This window comes from Lissotriton helveticus, chromosome 9 (assembly GCF_964261635.1).
Source record: "Lissotriton helveticus chromosome 9, aLisHel1.1, whole genome shotgun sequence".
NCBI lineage: Eukaryota > Metazoa > Chordata > Amphibia > Caudata > Salamandridae > Lissotriton > Lissotriton helveticus.
Window position 1 is genome coordinate 251435331 of NC_136070.1, and position 19099 is coordinate 251454429.

The 19099-nt window shown below is 45.2% G+C and overlaps 1 protein-coding gene across 3 annotated transcripts in view; it reads right to left on the reverse strand.

Moving 5' to 3' along the window:
- The window catches only part of ABCD4 (ATP binding cassette subfamily D member 4), a 216581-nt gene that overhangs the window by 76228 nt on the left and 121254 nt on the right, over positions 1–19099 (reverse strand). For all 3 annotated transcript variants that reach the window (XM_078659878.1, XM_078659877.1, XM_078659879.1), the window contains 3 exons: positions 12760–12851; positions 11017–11106; positions 8456–8661 (listed from right to left, as the gene is read on the reverse strand). In XM_078659878.1, coding sequence (XP_078516004.1) covers positions 8456–8661; positions 11017–11106; positions 12760–12851 — 388 coding nt within the window. The remainder of the gene's footprint in view (positions 1–8455; positions 8662–11016; positions 11107–12759; positions 12852–19099) is intronic.

Consider the following 19099-nt stretch of genomic DNA (forward strand, 5'->3'; position numbering starts at 1 on the left):
GGAGCGGAATGTAAGGTAATATTTTCCTCACTAGTCGGAGGGTATAGTAAGGATAAGTTACTTACCTGTAATCCTAGTTCTCTTCCAGGGGTATCCTCATCAAAGTCATAAGCACTGAATATTCCCGCCCATGTGCGGGACCCCGGAAACAATATAAAAATATATATGTAAAAAACACATATATCTCGCTCCACATATATGTATGTACACATATTATTTTTCTCACACCAATGCAGCTCCATAACTGAGGCTAAAACAATGTAAACACATATACATGCACTGCAATTAGTAAGGAAGTAAAAGAAAAACACATTAGGTCAAAAAACCTTTGAACTTTGTGTTTTAATGAGTAGACCACTCATAAATCCTGAAAATTGCTTGTAAATAGACATTGTTAGCCCTCAGGCTGCATTGCAAAACAATAGCATAGAAAATGAAACCATTTTCAACAAAAAACTGGCACCGTGCCTTTAAGGCAGCCCTGACCCCAGGCTTCCCATCATGCCTCAGGGGTGACAGTTAGGTCAGTTGTTCTTTGCATAACCCTGAAGACAGGGCTCAACCACAAGATTGAAAAAGTACCAAATCTCATTTACCTGGGGAGGCGGGTGGGTTGCTTATGACTTTGATGAGGATACCCCTGGAAGAGAACTAGGATTACAGGTAAGTAATTTATCCTTCTCTTCCAGGGGATCCTCATCAATAGTCATAAGCACTGAATAGAATAGCAAGCCCATCAACCACCTGCAGGTAAATGAGAAGTACATGACCCAACCAAGCAATAACAGCCAAAAAACTCAGCTGTTAAACAGATTCCTCAGGGAGGCCTGGCCCACCTGGGTATCTGCTCTCGTGTCAGAATCTAGAAAGTAATGTCTGGTAAATGTATGGACAGACCTCCGGTCGCCGCCTTACAAATCTCAGACATGGGCACATCATGTAGGTAAGCCGCCGTGGCCGCTCTACCTCTAGTGGAATGCGCTTTAGGAGTAAAAACCAGAGGTTTCTGCGCCAATTGGTAAGCAAGTTTGATACACGAAACGATCCACCTGGAAATGGACCGTTTCGATGCTGCATGGCCAGTTCTGATCGATCCGTAGTTAACAAACAATTGATCAGACTGTCGAATAGACTTGGACCTGTCCAGATAGAACTTTAAAACCCTTTTCAGGTCCAAAGAGTGTAACGCCCTCTCAGCTGGAGTAGAGTGATTAGGAAAGAAAGTGGGTAAAGAGATAGACTGATTGACATGAAAATCTGACACCACTTTCGGCAGGAAAGAAGGGTGCGTTCTGAGCACCACTCTGTTCAAATGAAAAACTGTATACGGTTCTTTAGTACATAGGGCCTGAATTTCGCTCACCCTACAGGCTGACGTAATCGCTACCAAAAAAGCCGCTTTCCAGGAAATATGCTGTAAAGTAGCTTTATGAATGGGCTCAAAAGGTGGGCCCATCAACTTTGATAGTACTAGGTGCAGCTCCCAGGGAGGAGAAGGAGGCCGTACAGGAGGGTAAACCTTTTTCAGACCTTGCAGGAAATTTTACTGCTGGCAACTGAAAAAAAGAGGTTTGTGAAGGTGATCGCCTATAAGCAGTTATAGCGGCTAAATGCACCTTAATGGAGTTAAACTTCAAACCTGCTTTAGCAAGGTATAACAAGTATGGAAGAACTGCTTCTTCCTGACTCTTCACCGGATTGTGACCATTCTGCACGCACCACATATAGAACCTCTTCCACTTGCATGCGTAAGAATGTCTCGTGGAAGGACGTCGTGCTTCTCTCAGAATGGACATGCAGTCTTGTGGCAGCCCTAGATGGCCGTACTGAATGACCTCAGGAGCCATGCTGCCAAGTTCAATGACGGAAGGTTGGGATGGTGAATCCTCCCGTTCATCTTCGATAACAGGTCCAGCCTGCATGGAAGCCTCTTGTGAGGTGACACTGACAGGTGAAGGAGGTCCGTGTACCACCATTGCCTCGGCCAGTCGGGGGCAATCAGGATCATCGTTATGCACGAGTGGCTCAGCTTGCTCACCACCTTCGGGATCAGAGGAAGGGGTGGAAAGGCGTACACAAATTCCCCTGACCAATCTATCAAAAGAGCATTCCCCCTCGTTCCTGGTCGATAGAACCTTGAGGCGAAGCTTGGGCATTTGCTGTTTACGTCGTCCGCGAAGAGATCTATGGAAGGACGACCCCAAGACTGGAACACGTCGTCTAGCACTTCGTCATTGAGAACCCAGTCTTCTCTGTCTTCGAAGTGCCGACTTAGTGCATCCGCCCTCACGTTCTGCTCTCCTGGGAGGTGGACTGCTTGAACAGACAACTTGCGAGCCAGAAGCCAATGCCAGATGCCCTGAGCTTCTAGTGACAGAGTCCTTGAGCGGGTTCCTCCCTGCTTGTTTAAATAGTACATAGTGGTGGTGTTGTCCGTCTGTACTAGAACCACCTCTTTCTGAAGCGAGGGAAGGAACGCTTTGAGAGCCAGGTGGACTGCTCTCAACTCCAGCAAGTTGATGTGGTAGGTGCTTTCCTTGGACGACCACAGACCCTGCACCTGAAGAGGACCCATGTGCGCCCCCCAGCCTTGCAATGACGCGTCTGTGATGATCGTTTGTGTAGGAGGAGATTGATGGAAGAGAACTCCCACTTGCATGTTCTGCTTCTTCGTCCACCACAGGATGGAAGATCGTGCTACCTCCGACAAAGTGATCTGATCGTCCCAGCGATCTGATTGCTGGTCCCATTTGTCCTCCAGATCCTGCTGAAGAGGACGCATCCGAAGTCTGGCGTTCGGTACTAAGAATATGCAGGAAGCCATCGATCCTAAGAGGGAGGCTATCTTTCGCACTTTCTGAGTCCTGTTGCGAAGAACTTGCTGGCACTTGAGTGCTATTGAAAACTGTCTCTCCTCCGAAGGAAACACTTTTCCTACCTCGGAGTCTATCAGAGCTCCTAGGAAGTGAATCTTCTGAGTGGGATGGGAGACCGACTTCTTGTCGTTGACATGCAGGCCTAGACGTTGACAAAGTTCTATGCATGTCTGGAATTGATTCCTTACATTGTCTGGAGTTGGACCTTTCAACAGCCAATCGTCTAAGTATGGGTATACGAAGACTCCCCTGCGGCGTAGAGCTGCCGCCACCACTGCGACACACTTTGTGAACACTCTGGGGGCCAACTTCAACCCAAACGGAAGGACTTTGAATTGGTAGTGAGAGGTCCCCACCCGGAACCGAAGGAATCTTCTGTGATCTGGTCGTATCGGGACATGAAAATATGCGTCCTGAAGGTCCACCGAACACATCCAATCCCCCTTCCTGAGATGTGGATATATTTGGTGAAGCGCCAACATGCGAAATTTTTCTTTTCGTATATGTAGATTGAGTGTTCTCAAGTCCAGAATAGGCCTGTATTCAGCCTTCTGGCCCTTTTTTCTGACCAGAAAATACCTCGAGTATACTCCTTTCCCCCTTTGAGCCACCGGTACCCTCTCGATGGCTGATTTCTCGAGGAGTGTCGCTACTTCTTTCTTTAACATTTGTAGCTGGTGGCTTGACGTTGACATCGGAGGAACGGGTGGAGGTAGACGATGGAAACGAAGACAGTACCCATTCTGCAGCGTAGACAACACCCATTGATCTTTTGTAATGGCCTGCCACTCTGTCCTGTGATGCGCAATGCTTCCCCCCACTGGAGTGGACAACGGCGCTGGGGGAAGTGAAGACTCATTGCTTCTGCTGAGACTTATTGAAGTTGTTGCCTTGTCGCTGATTTCCATTTCCTTTGGAATTGCGCTTGCCTTTGTATTGCGACTTTTGTTGGCCTTGCTGGTTCTGGCCCTTCTGCCAGTGAGGGGTTTGAACCCTCTGCTTCGAAGAGCCCTTGTTGTCCGAACGGAACTTCTTCCGGAATTCCTTTTTCTTTTCAAGCCCCACGGCTTTGAGAGTGTCTAACTCAGTCTTCATCCGCTCCATCTCCTCATCAGCACTCGCACCAAAGAGAGACGTGCCAGAAAAAGGAAGATTTAGAATTCTGGCTTGAGCCTCGGGTTTCAATGCCGTAAGGCGCAACCATGAGGATCTCCTCGCTGTGATTCCATGCGCATAACCATGCGCAGCCAACGTTGCCCCATCTGCCGCCGCTCCTATAATCTGATTGGAGACTTGACTGCCCCCCAACAGAACCTCCTCAAAGTCCTTTCTATCTTCCTGAGGAAGTTTTTCAGAAAACCTCTGAAGTGAGTCCCACAGAGATCTATCATATCTGCCGAGCAGCGCTTCCGCATTGGAGACCTTGAGGAAAGAAGCTGCCACATTGGATTTTCTTGCCGCCGCAATGATTACTGAATCAGGCGGGGGATCAGACTTGAGGAACAGAGGATCCTCATCAGGAGGACGATACTTCTTGAGAATCCTCGCTGGGACGGACTTCACCGTTGCCGGAGTCAGAAGGACTTCATTCACTGGGTCCATTATACCCGGGACCAACGGCAACAAAGGTTTGGGTGTCGTTCTGTGCTGTAGGGTTTCAAATATGACCGTCGTCTTGATCTGCGGAGCAGTCATAGGCACTCCTAGCTTCAGGGCTCCCCTGCCCAAGATGTCTTAGAACGAGAAAATATCCTCAGTTGGAGATATACTCGAGCGTGGACTGTTTGTCAGGGTCGGAGAGTAATCCCTGTGAGATCGGGTCCTCGAAGAACTTGAAGAGCTACGGGTCCTCCTGGACCTAGATCTTCTACTTGAGCGCGTTCTAGAATGAGATCGGTTTCTGTGACGAGATCTTCTATTACTTGAGTGCCTAGAACGAGACCGTTCCTTGTGGCGGGTAGCCTGGTCTCGATACGCCTTCAGCCGATCTGCCATCTCCTTGTCCTTGGCCCAGAGGTGAAGAGGTCTATACCACCTTGGGGAAAGACGAATAGGAGGAGATTTGTGTGTGGGATCCTTCACTGGTGAACGTGACCGTGGAGGCTGATCCGCTTGATCCTGTTGCGATCTTGCAGGGGACTTGGACCTCTCCCTATCCGAATCGCTGTTTTGTCCATCCGAAGATCTGCCACTGCGAGATGCTGAAGAGGATGAGGATAGGCTCACTAGAGATCTAGAGGATGACCTCGACCGAGATCTCTCTTCTGCGACCCTCCTTCTCTTGGCAGGAGGATCCTGCACTGGAGATTGTCCCACCTCTGCAGCCGATGCTGATCCTGGAGAACCTAATTGAGGCCTTAGGACTTGAGACTGGTCCAATGGTTCACCCTCTTTCTCCTGCAGCACCTGCTTCAAAGGCGACCTCTCCTGTGACCTTGCAGGAGAGATGTTCACTGGCTGCGAAACGCTCCGTTCCCTGGATCTCCGCTGATCCATCGACGGTGGCTGTATCGACGCCGAGCAGATAGACGCTCTCTCGACGTCGACCGTGGATTCCTCGACGACGAACTCGGGTGGCGATGACTGTCCTTCGGCATAGAGCATCTCGCCGTTGAAGGCTGTCTACTCGACGACGACTGAGGCTGCTTCGACGCCGATCGCCGGTGCTCTGTCGGCGACGGGGTGTGCCTCGAGGCCGAATGCCGCTTGTCTGAATGCGATGGAGGCTGCCTCGACGTCGAACGCCATTGATCGGGCGTCGACGTGGGCTGCTTCGACGTCGATCGACTATGTGTCGACAGAGGCTCCCTCGACGCCGAACGACCATGACTAGTCGTCGACGGAGGATGTTTCGACGCCGAACGCCGGTGGCAAGGCGTCGACGGAGAATGCCTCGACGTCATAGCATGACGATGCTGTTTCGACGTCAGGTGGCTCAACGTCGAACTCTTCTGCTTCGATGGTGACCTATCCCTCGACGCTGTCTGTAGCGGAGGTACCTTGGATGTTGACGCTGAAGACATCTTCTTCGTCGCCGTCGACTGCTTCTCCAACGCCGATCTCGACACCGAATGTGAACCAGTAGGGGCTTCTTTCGACGTCGACCGCGCCTTCCGACTTTTCTGCTTCTTGGGAGATCTTCCTCTCTCAGAAAGCCCATAAACACGAATCCTCTCACGTTCTTTCAGAGTTCTGGATGATAAAACCTGGCAGTGTTCACAGGTTTTCGAGGAATGAGAGTCTGGTAGGCACAGGATACACACTGAATGAGTGTCAGTCTTGGTCATCTTCCTTCCACATGAAGGGCATTTGTCAAAGAGTGAAGGCATCTCTGACAGAAAAATCACCTTTATTAAGCCTAAAAAAGGTAGCAGTAACACCCTAGGTCAAAAAGACGTCGAGTGAAAGCAAAAAATTGTAGGTAACAAGAATGTTTTTTGACAAAAAGCCAAAAAGAAAGGGAGCTGTTTCCCCAGGGTCCTGACTGAAGGAGCCGGAAAGAACAACTGACCTAACTGTCACCCCTGAGGCATGATGGGAAGCCTGGGGTGAGGGCTGCCTTAAAGGCACGGTGCCAGTTTTTTGTTGAAAATGGTTTCATTTTCTATGCTATTGTTTTGCAATGCAGCCTGAGGGCTAACAATGTCTATTTACAAGCAATTTTCAGGATTTATGAGTGGTCTACTCATTAAAACACAAAGTTCAAAGGTTTTTTGACCTAATGTGTTTTTCTTTTACTTCCTTACTAATTTCAGTGCATGTATATGTGTTTACATTGTTTTAGCCTCAGTTATGGAGCTGCATTGGTGTGAGAAAAATAATATGTGTACATACATATATGTGGAGCGAGATATATGTGTTTTTTACATATATATTTTTATATTGATTCCGGGGTCCCGCACATGGGCGGGAATATTCAGTGCTTATGACTATTGATGAGGATCCCCTGGAAGAGAACATGAGCTTGTGATTGCCGAGACTTGGGCTTTCATATTTAAAGCTTGATCCAACTTTAGTCCCAGACTTTTCACTGTCTCTTTGGGTGATGGTGCAGTCCCTAACTTCTGTGGCCACCAGTCATCTGACCAGACGTCAGTAGCTTTGCCTAGTAGCATCAGTTCGGTCTTATCCGGATTCAACTGGAGATAATTTGCAGTCATCCAGTTCGCAATGGTAAGCATTCCTTTGGCAAAACGAGTTTTGTCTAGAGCTGGATTTGATCCGATATTAAAGATCAACTGTGTATCGTCTGCATAGGAGACGATACCAAAATCTAATTGCTCCACAATCCTAGCCAGTGGGGCCATGTATAAATTAAAAAGTGTCGGGCTCAAACAAGAGCCCTGTGGCACTCCTCTGTTTAGGTGATTTTTTTTGACGAGTAGGGGCCCAGTACCACCGTTTGGAATCTCTCTGAGAGAAAGTTGTTAAGCCACTTAAGTGCCATTCCGTTGATCCCTGCTTCCATGAATCTCTCCGCCAGCCTAAGGTGCAAGATGGTATCAAAGGCTGCGGAGAGATCCAATAGAACTAGGATTGCTGACCCTCCTGCATCGACAGTAAGTCTTAGCGAATCTGTTACCTCTAGAGTCGCCATCTCTGTACTGAACCCAGGTCTAAAACTTGACTGCGAAGGGTCCAAGAGCTGGTTTGCCTCGAGATAAGAACTTGGCTGCCGGTTAATAATCCCTTCAAGGATCTTGCTGAGAAGAGGCAGGAGGGAAATAGGTCTGTAGTTTCCAAGGGAGGTTGGGTCCGTCGAGGTTTTTTTTTAAAAATCGGGCGTACATGGGCTTCCTTCCATATTGGAGGGATCGCGCCCGTGACAGGTTGACAGGTTGAAGATATCTGTGATTGATTGGACACAGCTGGTAGCCAGCAGCGTCATAATGCTGGGGGGAAAGATATCACTCAGAGAGCCCGACTTGGCTGTCCTTAAGCCTTTCATGACCTCCTCGTTTGTAATTAGTGAGAAGCTACATAAGGAACAAGCTGCAGTTTCAACCGTCCTTTCTAACAGATTTTGCGCTCCCTCACGGGGAGGGTCAGGCAAGGGGAAATTCTCATAGATTTTGGACCTGGACACTGGCAAATGATAGAAAACAATGCTATCCCATTTTATAGTGAAAGACAATACACCTTACATTACTGGGATCAGTAATTCTTTATCACTGCATTGACCTTCCTTAATGCCTGGGGCAGTGCCTTCGCAAGAGCTACTACTGAGACATGGTGGTCCCAGGAATAACTAAGCACCCAGTATTCTTGCACATACGTCACAGGTTGAGTTGTTCAAGAATATTGACATGTTACAGCTGGTTCGCTATCTTTCTCTCCATTGGGTACATCTTTGTAAGAAACAGCCACTTACAAAGGACACACTGCAAAGCCATGTCCTATCACTTCATGTTAGTACAAGGGTCATTGCACACCTCAAAACAATCTGCCAGAATAATTAACCCCCAAATGATGTCAGGGCAGGGAGTGTAACAGCAAATGTCAATGTACTGTTCCATAACCTGGTCTGCAGACAAAAAAGGATAAAAAGATCTAAAAGAGAAAGACAGGTATACTCCTACCTTTTGTACTCTCCCAGAGACCGGCCAGCACTCTAAGCAGGGAGGTCTTGCCCGTGCCAGTGTTCCCGACAATCAGCACACTGTTCCCTTGTGATATTTTCATGCTCAGGTCTTTAATCAATGGATGATCAGAGGATGGTGCAGAAAGAGACACTCTATCCAGGACAAAGGCAGTATCCACTGTCACCAATGGCTCATCTGCAAGACTGGCAACAAAAGCACAACACAGCAAAACAGTTTAAAACAAAACTGAGAGACACAGATCAAAACATAACTTAAAGATGCTGATCAAAACACTACAGATAGAAGCTGTTTAAAAGTATGAAACCAAAATCAACACATTAGCGAAATAGATCAAAAGCCAGAAGAGAAACAGATCTACATGTAAGAGAAGTAGATAAAAAAAAAAGAGAAACTGATGACAATGCAAGAGAAACAGATAAATACAAAAGGGTTAAAGGATTAACAAAAATACAAATCTCAACAAAGAGAAAAAAACTTAAACCACAAAACCAACTGATTACAATATGAGACAAAACACAAAAATACAAAAGAAACACAATAAAAACCAAAAAAGAGAAACAGGTCAAAGCAGAGGAAGAGTGGAACTCAACAAATCACAAGGGAGAGTAACATACCAAAACACACAAGTCATGCAACAGGTGAAGAGACTTCAGAGAGGAACAAGCAGAGAGAACAGGGCTAGATCATACGCTGTATTTCGGGGTTTCAAGCACTGGGGAGCTCTATGGCAGGTCATGTGGATTTGTCGAGGAAAGCAAGGTTCTGTAGCCGAACCACAGGATCATGGAGCAGCTGCAGATTCTCAATTGATCTGGATTCTCTGGCAGGCCACAGGTGCTCATTAGCAGCTCACACTTGGTTTCTCAGCTTCATTGCGGTACTCATTACGACCTACTGGAGTCTTTCTATGAACAATATGTCCTTGGTCTGTCTCTGTCATGGACTCTTGAAACAGTGATTGTATGGTTTTTCTTAATAAGTAGACCATTACTCCAAGGGATCTTAACAGTGGTTATTACTTTGTCTAGCTACAAGAAGCAGCCACGGGGATGCAACGTGTGGCTGCAGTCCAATTACAGGAGTAGCCAGAAACACTGGATATCTTGGTGAGTTACTGGTGGGTTTTGTCTTTGTCAGAAGACTCTGCTTTTTCTCAGCTTTGACTTTTATGATTTTAGGATGGTGGTCCAATGGTGGTGAAGTCTCAGTTCTGGTCCTTCACAATCAGCTGGCGGCCTTCATCTATGTGGACAACAGCATCTGAGTCACCACTAGAAAAAATTAGGTATGTTTATTATGGTTTTAGGTTTGTCATCTAGCACCCAGGCCCTTTCTCTCCCTCTTTGACGTCTGACTTACTCTATTACGGTTTTGTGGGAAATGTTCATTATCTATTTTGAGCCACTTGCAAGGCTCACCCAGTTCCTGGGATGTAGATTTCGCACATACACTAATTATACCCACTTTCTCCTTTATCTGGTGAAAAGGCTGCACATATGGTTATATTTTGGGGTTAGATCAGATAAACAACCTCAACTTGTACACCTCAACAATAGATACCATGGTAAAGCATGAACAACTTCAGGCTTCGGTGAGGGAAATTACTATGGATCATCAACATTGGATCACTGTCTGGCTCAAGTGTAAATGATGAAATTACACAAAGTATCTATGTAGCAGGCTTTGGTATGCTTTTTCCATCTGGAGACCCTCATTCTCTACAGCCTGACCTTTGAAGACCATAGAAAAATAAAGTCACAGGTATTGAATGCTCCAGACTGGATTATGCCATCTTTTTGTTTTTGGATCGGTCTATGAAAGTTGCGAACAAAGTGGCACTCTCTAGAACATCATTGTCTGCCCAAAGGGTGTAGCTACGAAATCCTACTCTGCTTCGTCTTCGGTTGATTATTTGAACAGGTTTCTGTTTACAGATACTGACTCATGCTGTGAACAATCCTGCACAGTTCCCAGAATATGTGGTTAGTCCTTCTTTCCTGAAGCACTCACTTCTCCATTACCACCCACTGCACTCACTTTGTTTCTTCAACCAAGAGACAGACAAGAAGCTTGATTTTGAGGACAGACAGAGGGTGAATTTTCCTCTGTACTTGTTCTCTTGTTGTACAACAGTTTGCCTCGATCTTTGAGGTCGAGATCAAATATATTAGCATTCTACTAATGGCTTGAAACCTAGCTTTTTGTAAGGGGGTTTCAGTGGCTGAAGCCCGAATTCTGTTCTTTGTCCACCTTTGTTGTGGCTTCAGTGCCAGGAAATCGGTTTGGTCTGAGAGAACTGAACAAAGACAGAACATGCATACATAAATATTTGCTGCTGTTTGGGGGCTCCATGGCAGTCTGCAGCCTCTATAGAGGGATATACTGTTGATGAGGAATCAACAACGGGAGACAGCACTTACAGTAGAATGCATGTCTGTCGCTGGAAGGGATGTTCTGCTGCAGATGTGGGCTCTGAGGTAGGAGGTGAAGGTCTATCTATGGGTGTGGGGCTCTACGGATCATCATGGGGTGCATACCTGTTAAAGTTCCAACTGGACTCAGCTTCTGTGTCAGAGTCCTTCTGCTTCTGGACAAGTTGCTCCATGGTCTCCTGGAGTTCTCCTATCCTGAGACATACTGCATACAGTTAATAAACTTCATTCTGATAGACCTCAGCAGGTTAACTATGCTACATTATAGCTAGTTATTCCAGTTCTTATACAGCATCACTACAAGTCTCAAGCTGACACTAGACTCAATTATAAAACAGCAGGTGATTATAGTACATCATTCAAACACACCTCAACCGGTTCCTATAACCCGTTCCAGCACATATAAGTTGCTGTACCTCACTACAACACCACAGTCACTTATAGTATTTAAACCAACACAGCACAGGTTATTAGTGTACCTCATACTACCACCTCCGTCAGTTACTTTACTTCTTTCCGTCATACCTCCACTTTTACAGTACTTCATTCTGACATACCCCAGTCAGTTGCTGTACACGGTTTCAGGTCACGTAGAAAAACTAAATCACAGAGTATCCATGTTTATTTTAGAGTTTTATGTTCATAAATTGTACTCACATGTGGTGGAATACAAAAAACAATACACCACCGTGGGTTGATCTATGAGTAGCATGAGTCTGTGTTCGTAATCAGTCAAATCAGACCGTGGTTTTCATACATTAATGAGGAGGGGAGAAGCGAAGAAGAGGACACACATCAACACTACCCACACTGGACATGTTTCATTTTTTTTTGTTAAATGTTTTAATTGGAGTTTTGCATTTATAAACAACAAAGCAACAAAATAGATGCATTAGACTAAGTTACGCAGATACACGCAAATAGAAAAGACACCAAGACATAAAATATATGTCAATCGTTACAATCAGTAGCCAGAATCTCGCTAGTGCGAAGTGACATGAGAGAGGGATAATGTGGAGATATCAGAAAATGAAATGGGAAGTGGGATGGGGCCGGAGGCAGGTACTGTGTGAAAAGAGTGGCCAGCAGTGTGTGGAGAATGGGGCAGTTTGCTTACAGCATGTTGGTGATACAAAGTTAAGGTAGAGTGGTATGTGCAATGGGGTGTGAAGCTGTGCGGCCTAGGACAGGAGGAGGTAGGTGGTGCTACGACCGGGGGTAATTTGGGGGTGCAAAAGGACTAAGGGATAGTAGGCGTTCTAGAGCCTCAAATGACAGTGTCAGGGCAGTGGGGTCATGGAGGGAGATCTGGGGTGGTAAGATGTACAAACTGTGACAACAGCGTGTCCCATTCTGGTGATATGGGAGATCTGCGGATGTGGTGTGCCTCCTCATATCGGAGAGCCGTACCCTCCACAGTTCCCCATTTATGCACTGCCCCTGCCATGCCGCCATGGGTGGGCAGTAGGTGCCTTCCATTGCAATCTAAGTGTTTCCTTGGCCAGCAAAACGTGTGCGGACGACGTGTATTTTCTGCACTTAGATATACCACAGGCACAAGCTTCCCAAGTGTGTACATTAGCGAGTTTGGTGACCTCGCGGAGTGTGGTATGTATACCTTGCCAATAAGTAAGTAGGATCTGACACACACTGGTCACATTTCATAGTATGAAATCACCTAACGGTGTATTCAGCCACATACAGTGGTGGCTGTATCATGGAACTCTGGGTCACCTGTAGGCTTATCCATTAACATCAGGCACTGTTATCTGCCCAAATAGTTTGCTCACCTGTGGGTAAATCCAAAAACACCTGACATATGGTGAAATTTGATGATTCAGGACTTACCTGTGGGTATAACCAGCCACATCAGACACCGTGGTGGACAGGTCGATAAGTTGGCTGAAGCAGCTTATTAGGTAGATCGACACAAATGCATTCTGGAAGAAGGATAGACAGAAACAAGATGAAAGAACATAAAGTATGTCAGGACACGTGGAGGATCCCGGACAGAATGATCCCTGGTGCTACCAATACTCTAGGCAATGTCCCAAGATACACAAGGAGGCTCATAGACAAGCCTCATGAGCAGAGAGAGGCTCCAGGTCAATGACCAGTCTGAGGAGCAACACGCAGCTCAGTGGAATATCGACATTCGGAACTCTGAACGTACCCAGTGTACACCAGAGATACTGAACTAGAGTAAACGTAGATGTTTGAGTAAAAACTGTATACACACTGAATGCATCTAGATATTAAACATAAAGCACGAAGTAATTCATATTTTGTTTTGGTTCTTGATCAACTGCAACATTAGCCAACACTTATCGCCCCTTAACAGGTGGCATGTGCAGGGGCTTTTTCAAGACTTATTATACATAAATACAGATAAGTGTATAAGATCATTAAGTTTTAATAATAATTTAATTTTTTACCCACTTTCCAGGAAAATACCTTTGGGGGGGGTATCTTGAGGAGCACTGCACACGTGGAAACAGCACACGTTATTTAGCAGAAATAACGTACACTTGTGTGTTAGATGAATCAAACCATTGTGGCTAGTACTACAGTCTACAGCCTAAGGGAGAAAGCAAAGTAGTTATAGTGCACTGTCTCTATATCTTTTCAAACTGATGTCATGCAAACTGCTGGTTTACAGCATGTGTAGCTATAGATCACATGCTGTGCACACTTCTGCCATCTGTTGTTGTCTTCGGATCATAGCAAGTTGTATTTCTTCAAAGAAGTTTTGGTTTCGAGGTGAATTATGGTGCCGCCCCTAAAACCCACAATGCGCCAGGATACAGACTGTTTTGTTACGCCATTAAGCTTGTACATGTTTCAAGAGGCCCGTCACTGTTGCAAAGTCAAACAACCCGGAGCAGGTCGTATGAGAATTATTCGTTGGTAGGGGAAGTGTGTATGGCCAACATTCCATGTACGTTTTGCCTCTCTTTCAATAGCAAGTTACTGAGGTCGCAGCAAGCACCAGGTCTGTAACCTCTGTTCCCGGGGGGACCACAATGAGACCACCTGGTATGTATGTAACTTCTTATGCTCCAAAAAGACTATTTGTTACGGATGCGACAGTAGGTGAGCGCAATGTTCAGAGATGGAGCGCCAAGACTCTACTGAGACTTCAGCTGGAGAGGTAGCAGAGTACACAGAGTGCTTTGAGTCCAGTGATGATGACATAGGGGCGGACCGCCCAGTACACCAGAGGAACAAAGACCATGAAGTCCAAATTCTATAACTCGTATAGACAAACTCCAGAGAAGCTGAATCTTGAAACACACATCCAAGAGAATGACCACAACTTGCATCCGTGGGATCAACAACAGGGACTAGTCACATCACTCAGCCTTGAAAAAATGTTGCATAACTTACCAAGGATCCAACCACCGGGTCTCGAACTTGAAACAAGTCTACACTTAGTTCTGGAAAGGAAATGTCACTAGAACATCCTACCCTATCTAAAGACCTTCCTCAAAAAGGCTTGAGAGTGGTCACCACCATCTTACTCAGGATCAGTCAGCACCTAAAGTCAACGTCCTAAAAGACAGAGGTCAAGGAAACTATTCTCAAGAGCAGAGGTGACTGAAATTTGTGTTAAACTGAGCAAGTCATCTGTGCTGAGCCAACATGGGCTCCAGCCAGATGGATCAAAATGGGAGATGTAAGATAAAGGACAATCCTTTTCTATACAGACATGTTATATTATGTACAACCACCACAAAACACATCAGTCCTTCCAAAAATGGGAAGGCTTACATTTAAGGATGCTAGTCTGAAGAGGTTAGACATTTTCCAATCCAGAGGAAAAGAAAGGCATCACAGTATATGGAGAAATCACACAACATTCTATGGAGAAGGTGATTTATTCCCAAAGATTAATCTCCCCAGGATTCTAGGATTAGATCCTCTGGTTATACTGCTGGAATAGGCAAGGGATGACAACTCACACACTTTGACATCTAAAATTGGCAAGCTCATAACGCACCTTCTATTTGCAGCCAGACTGCATTCAGGATGTTTGCGGAACCCTGCATGGTGATGGTCTTGGGAACCAAGATGCAGTCTACATACACTATGGAAAAGCTAGCAGCAGCTGTTACGAATAAATTAGCAACATTAGAAAAATACGGTCCCCTTTCAAAACAAATGGAAGATGGCGCGAGGTTATGGGTAATGTGGTGGCACACATGCCTGTACTGGTGAGATGTTCAAACCTGTGTACACAGTCTCCAACTCTGAGCGATTAAGGGAAAAAGATACTGTAAGAAAAATGCTAACTCTTACACTGATGCAATGCTTTCAGATGGTTTCCTGATAGATATGTGAAAAGGTTCTAGGCAAGAAGATGAGTGTAATGATTTTAATTTGATATGTGCTATCGTATCACACTGCACCTTAAACGGGTGAATAAAGTTGCAGAAAAAGAAAAGAAAGGTGCACCTACCTTAACACAACCATTGTCACCACAGTCTGTATATTCAGGACCTAATTAGAAGCATTCCTATGAGCCAATACCCAAACACCAAGAGCCAGGGTAAACTGACCAATGGGACGATGCTTGGAATGACTACAGAGTAAACACTCAAGAGGCCAAGGCCTTAGAGCCATACAGAGTTAAAGAAGTTCCACCTGATAAAACCTCTACAAACCCTACTATCATTTTAAGGGAAGCAGCACACCACTAGTTCCTACATGTAGAAGAGGAAGAGATTGACTTCCTTATCGAGACATTGTCAAAAACAGAATATCGCACCAGATTTAACCAACATACACTGGTAAATGAAGGACCCAATGAAGGCTAGAGTAGCTACGTCATGAAAATACATGAACCACAAGACTCGCTGTTTATCTGTGGGAATGTGCCGCTGGATACTGTGGTGGTGTATACTGTTATAGAAAGGGCACTTATGCAGGGACTGGGAGACACCCCAACGCTGATAAAGAAAGTAAAATGATCAATGCAGCAGGAAAATGAGTAGAATTGGCGGATGGTTTACAGTGCGCATAGCTAATTTCAGGGCCCATTAGCTGGAGGTGGCAGGTGTTAATGGGAATAAATAGACTATCTATTACAGCATGTTCCTGTAAGATATAAAAAGAGTCAAAAGGTCATAGAGGAAGGTACATATTTCCAGCACCAGCATCGGGTATTCCCTGGATGCAGAGGCCACAGTATCAAGGCACGTTAATAATATTATCCTGCAGTGTAGATATGCCTGGCTCACAATTTCAGGATTCCACCCAAAAGTCAGGCAGCACCTCATTGGTCTGCATTTGAAGGTCCACATGTCAAGACAATAAAATGATGAAAAAGGTTGTTTTTTTTAAAGACACCAGCAAAACAAAATCAATGGATGTTGTCGAAAACAACAACCAAGAGCAATATACCAAAATATGCAGATAAATCTCGCAACAAAAGCTGGAAGTAGATCAGCATGTAAGCCACAGTAGTCAAATTCCTGACGTAGATCAACAAGACACGGAATGACAGTATTCCACGGGAGCATTTTCTGGAAAAGGGCGCACGATACTCATAGGTGCACAAGAAAAAGGCACCTCAGCCAACAAGCAATGATCTTCACTTCATCTCCGCTGACCATCCAGCACATGTGGCGGACTTTTAGGTTTATACCTACCACTCTGGAATTAGTAGGCTACCCAGATTGGTGAGTATTATTCACGAACGTGCGTTGCTACTGCTTGGAGTTGAAACCATCCCTCCAAATCTACCAACATGCCCCTCCCCAAAAATATCAACCCAAAGCATCACCATCTCAATCTCTATACAGAAGAGGTGCAGGCACATGTACAGAACTGGGCTATCAATATAGAGCCAAGACATCAACAGGGGCAAGGAGCACAATCCCTATATTTTGGGATTCCTAAAAACAACTAAACCTTGTGACAAATCTTGGCCATTGAGTGCACAACTGCTACATAAACTCAGATCATTCACGATGATCGCCCTGCAAGAAGTCATAACACTTATACTTAAGGAAGACCTTAAGGTGATGCTTGAGCTGAAAGATGTAAACTTTCACAAACCACTCCTTCAGGTGCATCGCCAGTATCAGTGGTTTGTGGTAAGTGTAATATGAACAAATTCAAATTTCTATAGCTCTGAGTAATCTCAGCCCCGCAAGTATTTATAAAGTGTTTAGAAGTGGTTGTGGCTCACTTTAGGTGTAGCTCAATGTATGTCTTCCTGAATTTAGGACACTGGTTAGTAACGGCAGCAAGTTGTGAATAATGCTCTCCCACACTCACCATGTTAACAGTAGCGGCTAGCACGGATTGGGGATGGGGGGCCGGCAGGGGTACAGATAAAAAAAGAAAACGTACCTCCTCGCGTCTCTCCGTGTCATCCCTAGTCGTCCTCATCCCTCCGCTCCAGCGGGAAGAGTAAGTACCCAGGCTGCCCTGACCAATCACAACACTGCAATGCAGCGTTGTGATTGGTCTGAGTGCTGAGGTTCGGCGCTCAGATGGGGAATGGGGCCTGGGCATGTTCTCCATGCAGGCTATAATGCAGCCTGCATGGAGAACATGCAAGGTGTGCACGACTATTTGGCCGGCCCTAAGGGCCAGTCAAACATTAATGCGCACTTTACAGAGTGCCATCACTCCCAAGATATGTTGCGATGAGGAATGCATCCCCATGTTTACTTACAAGCGGAGTGACTACTAGGGGTGAAAACGACTTTGCCAATCTCCTCAGCAGAACGCATCAGTAGTCTCATAAATGGTAGATAAAGTCTCATCGTCAAACAGTACTTCAAACTTTGGAGAACCCCAACAGTGGACACCAGAATGCAAATGCATAAACTTCGCCTTCGAATACCCACACCCACGGCTCCCAGCTAATGCTCTGTGGATCGGACTGTCAGCGTTATTTACTTATGTTTGTCCCACACTGCCACTCATTCCTTAAATACTGTGAAGAGCATGACAAGCACAAATGACACTAATTCTCAATGCCATAATGTGGATCAAATAGCCCTGGTACTCTCCTCTACTAGAGATAGTCAGTAATCAACAGAAAATGCTTCCACTCTATCTAGACCAGCTCAGTCACCATCAAGGACAGTTACTTTATCCAAACCTCAACTTGCTTAATTTTGCTATTTGAAACCGAGGTCCTAGAATTTAGAAACATACAGCTACCAGACAAATGCCTGAAAACCGTGAAACAATCTATAAAACATACTTGTGCATGCTATCCAGCTAAATATAAACGATTATCTATTAATTATTCAAATCACGAAATGCAGTCCTTCCCAGCTACAATCCAGCAGTCTGTTACATGTAAAAAAAAAAAAAAGGACTAGCCTACTCTTTTATATATGCATAATTGCCAGCAGTAGCAGCATATCTTCAAAACCAGAGAACACCAATTACCACTTACATTTCCTGTCAGGTGGCTATTGTCTCCCTCATAACAGTGAGTGAACTTCAAGCTTTTATCAGTTGAGGAACCCTTTACACAGGTACCCAAAGAAATAGTTTGTAGTGCACACACACTTTATTTGCCAAAGGTGGTATTGTGATATCATGCCACAGTGTTACCCTTTTTTATGCACAATCACTAGCAGAAATACAATTACATACATCAGGTGTTCAATTGCCCATTATGTACTGTGCGGACTACAGTTCATTAGGACACCTTTTCTTGGATTGGTTTGGGGGGTGGTGCCATGAGTCACCTCAAATCCAAAAAACGTCTTCAAAGAAAAACAACTTGTAATGTTGTGAGCCCAACACTAAATGGCAGGAGTATTCATAGCATATTAATCTGCAGCAGTACAGGCTGCAAACCAAACGTTACAGGAAAGCGACAATTTCCCACCACCTTCCAAAGCTTCTGACACTATTTCTGTTTTATATCTGGGTCTAAGTGTTCTAGATATGGGTTTTTCTACTCCACACTTCTAGAATGCATATTACTTTCTATAACAATAAGTGATAAGTAAATTGTTCAGGAAACCTGCTCCATTTATTATGACTGCTAGTCACCATTGTCTAAAATATTCAAAAATTAATGATGCAGTGGAAAAGTGATGTCCTCAAATAATGCCCAGCCACATAGGCATCAGACCAATAACACAGTGAGCTATACAAAGGACACGGAACAGAACTCACTACACTTCTAGGTATTTAATACACCATAGTTCCT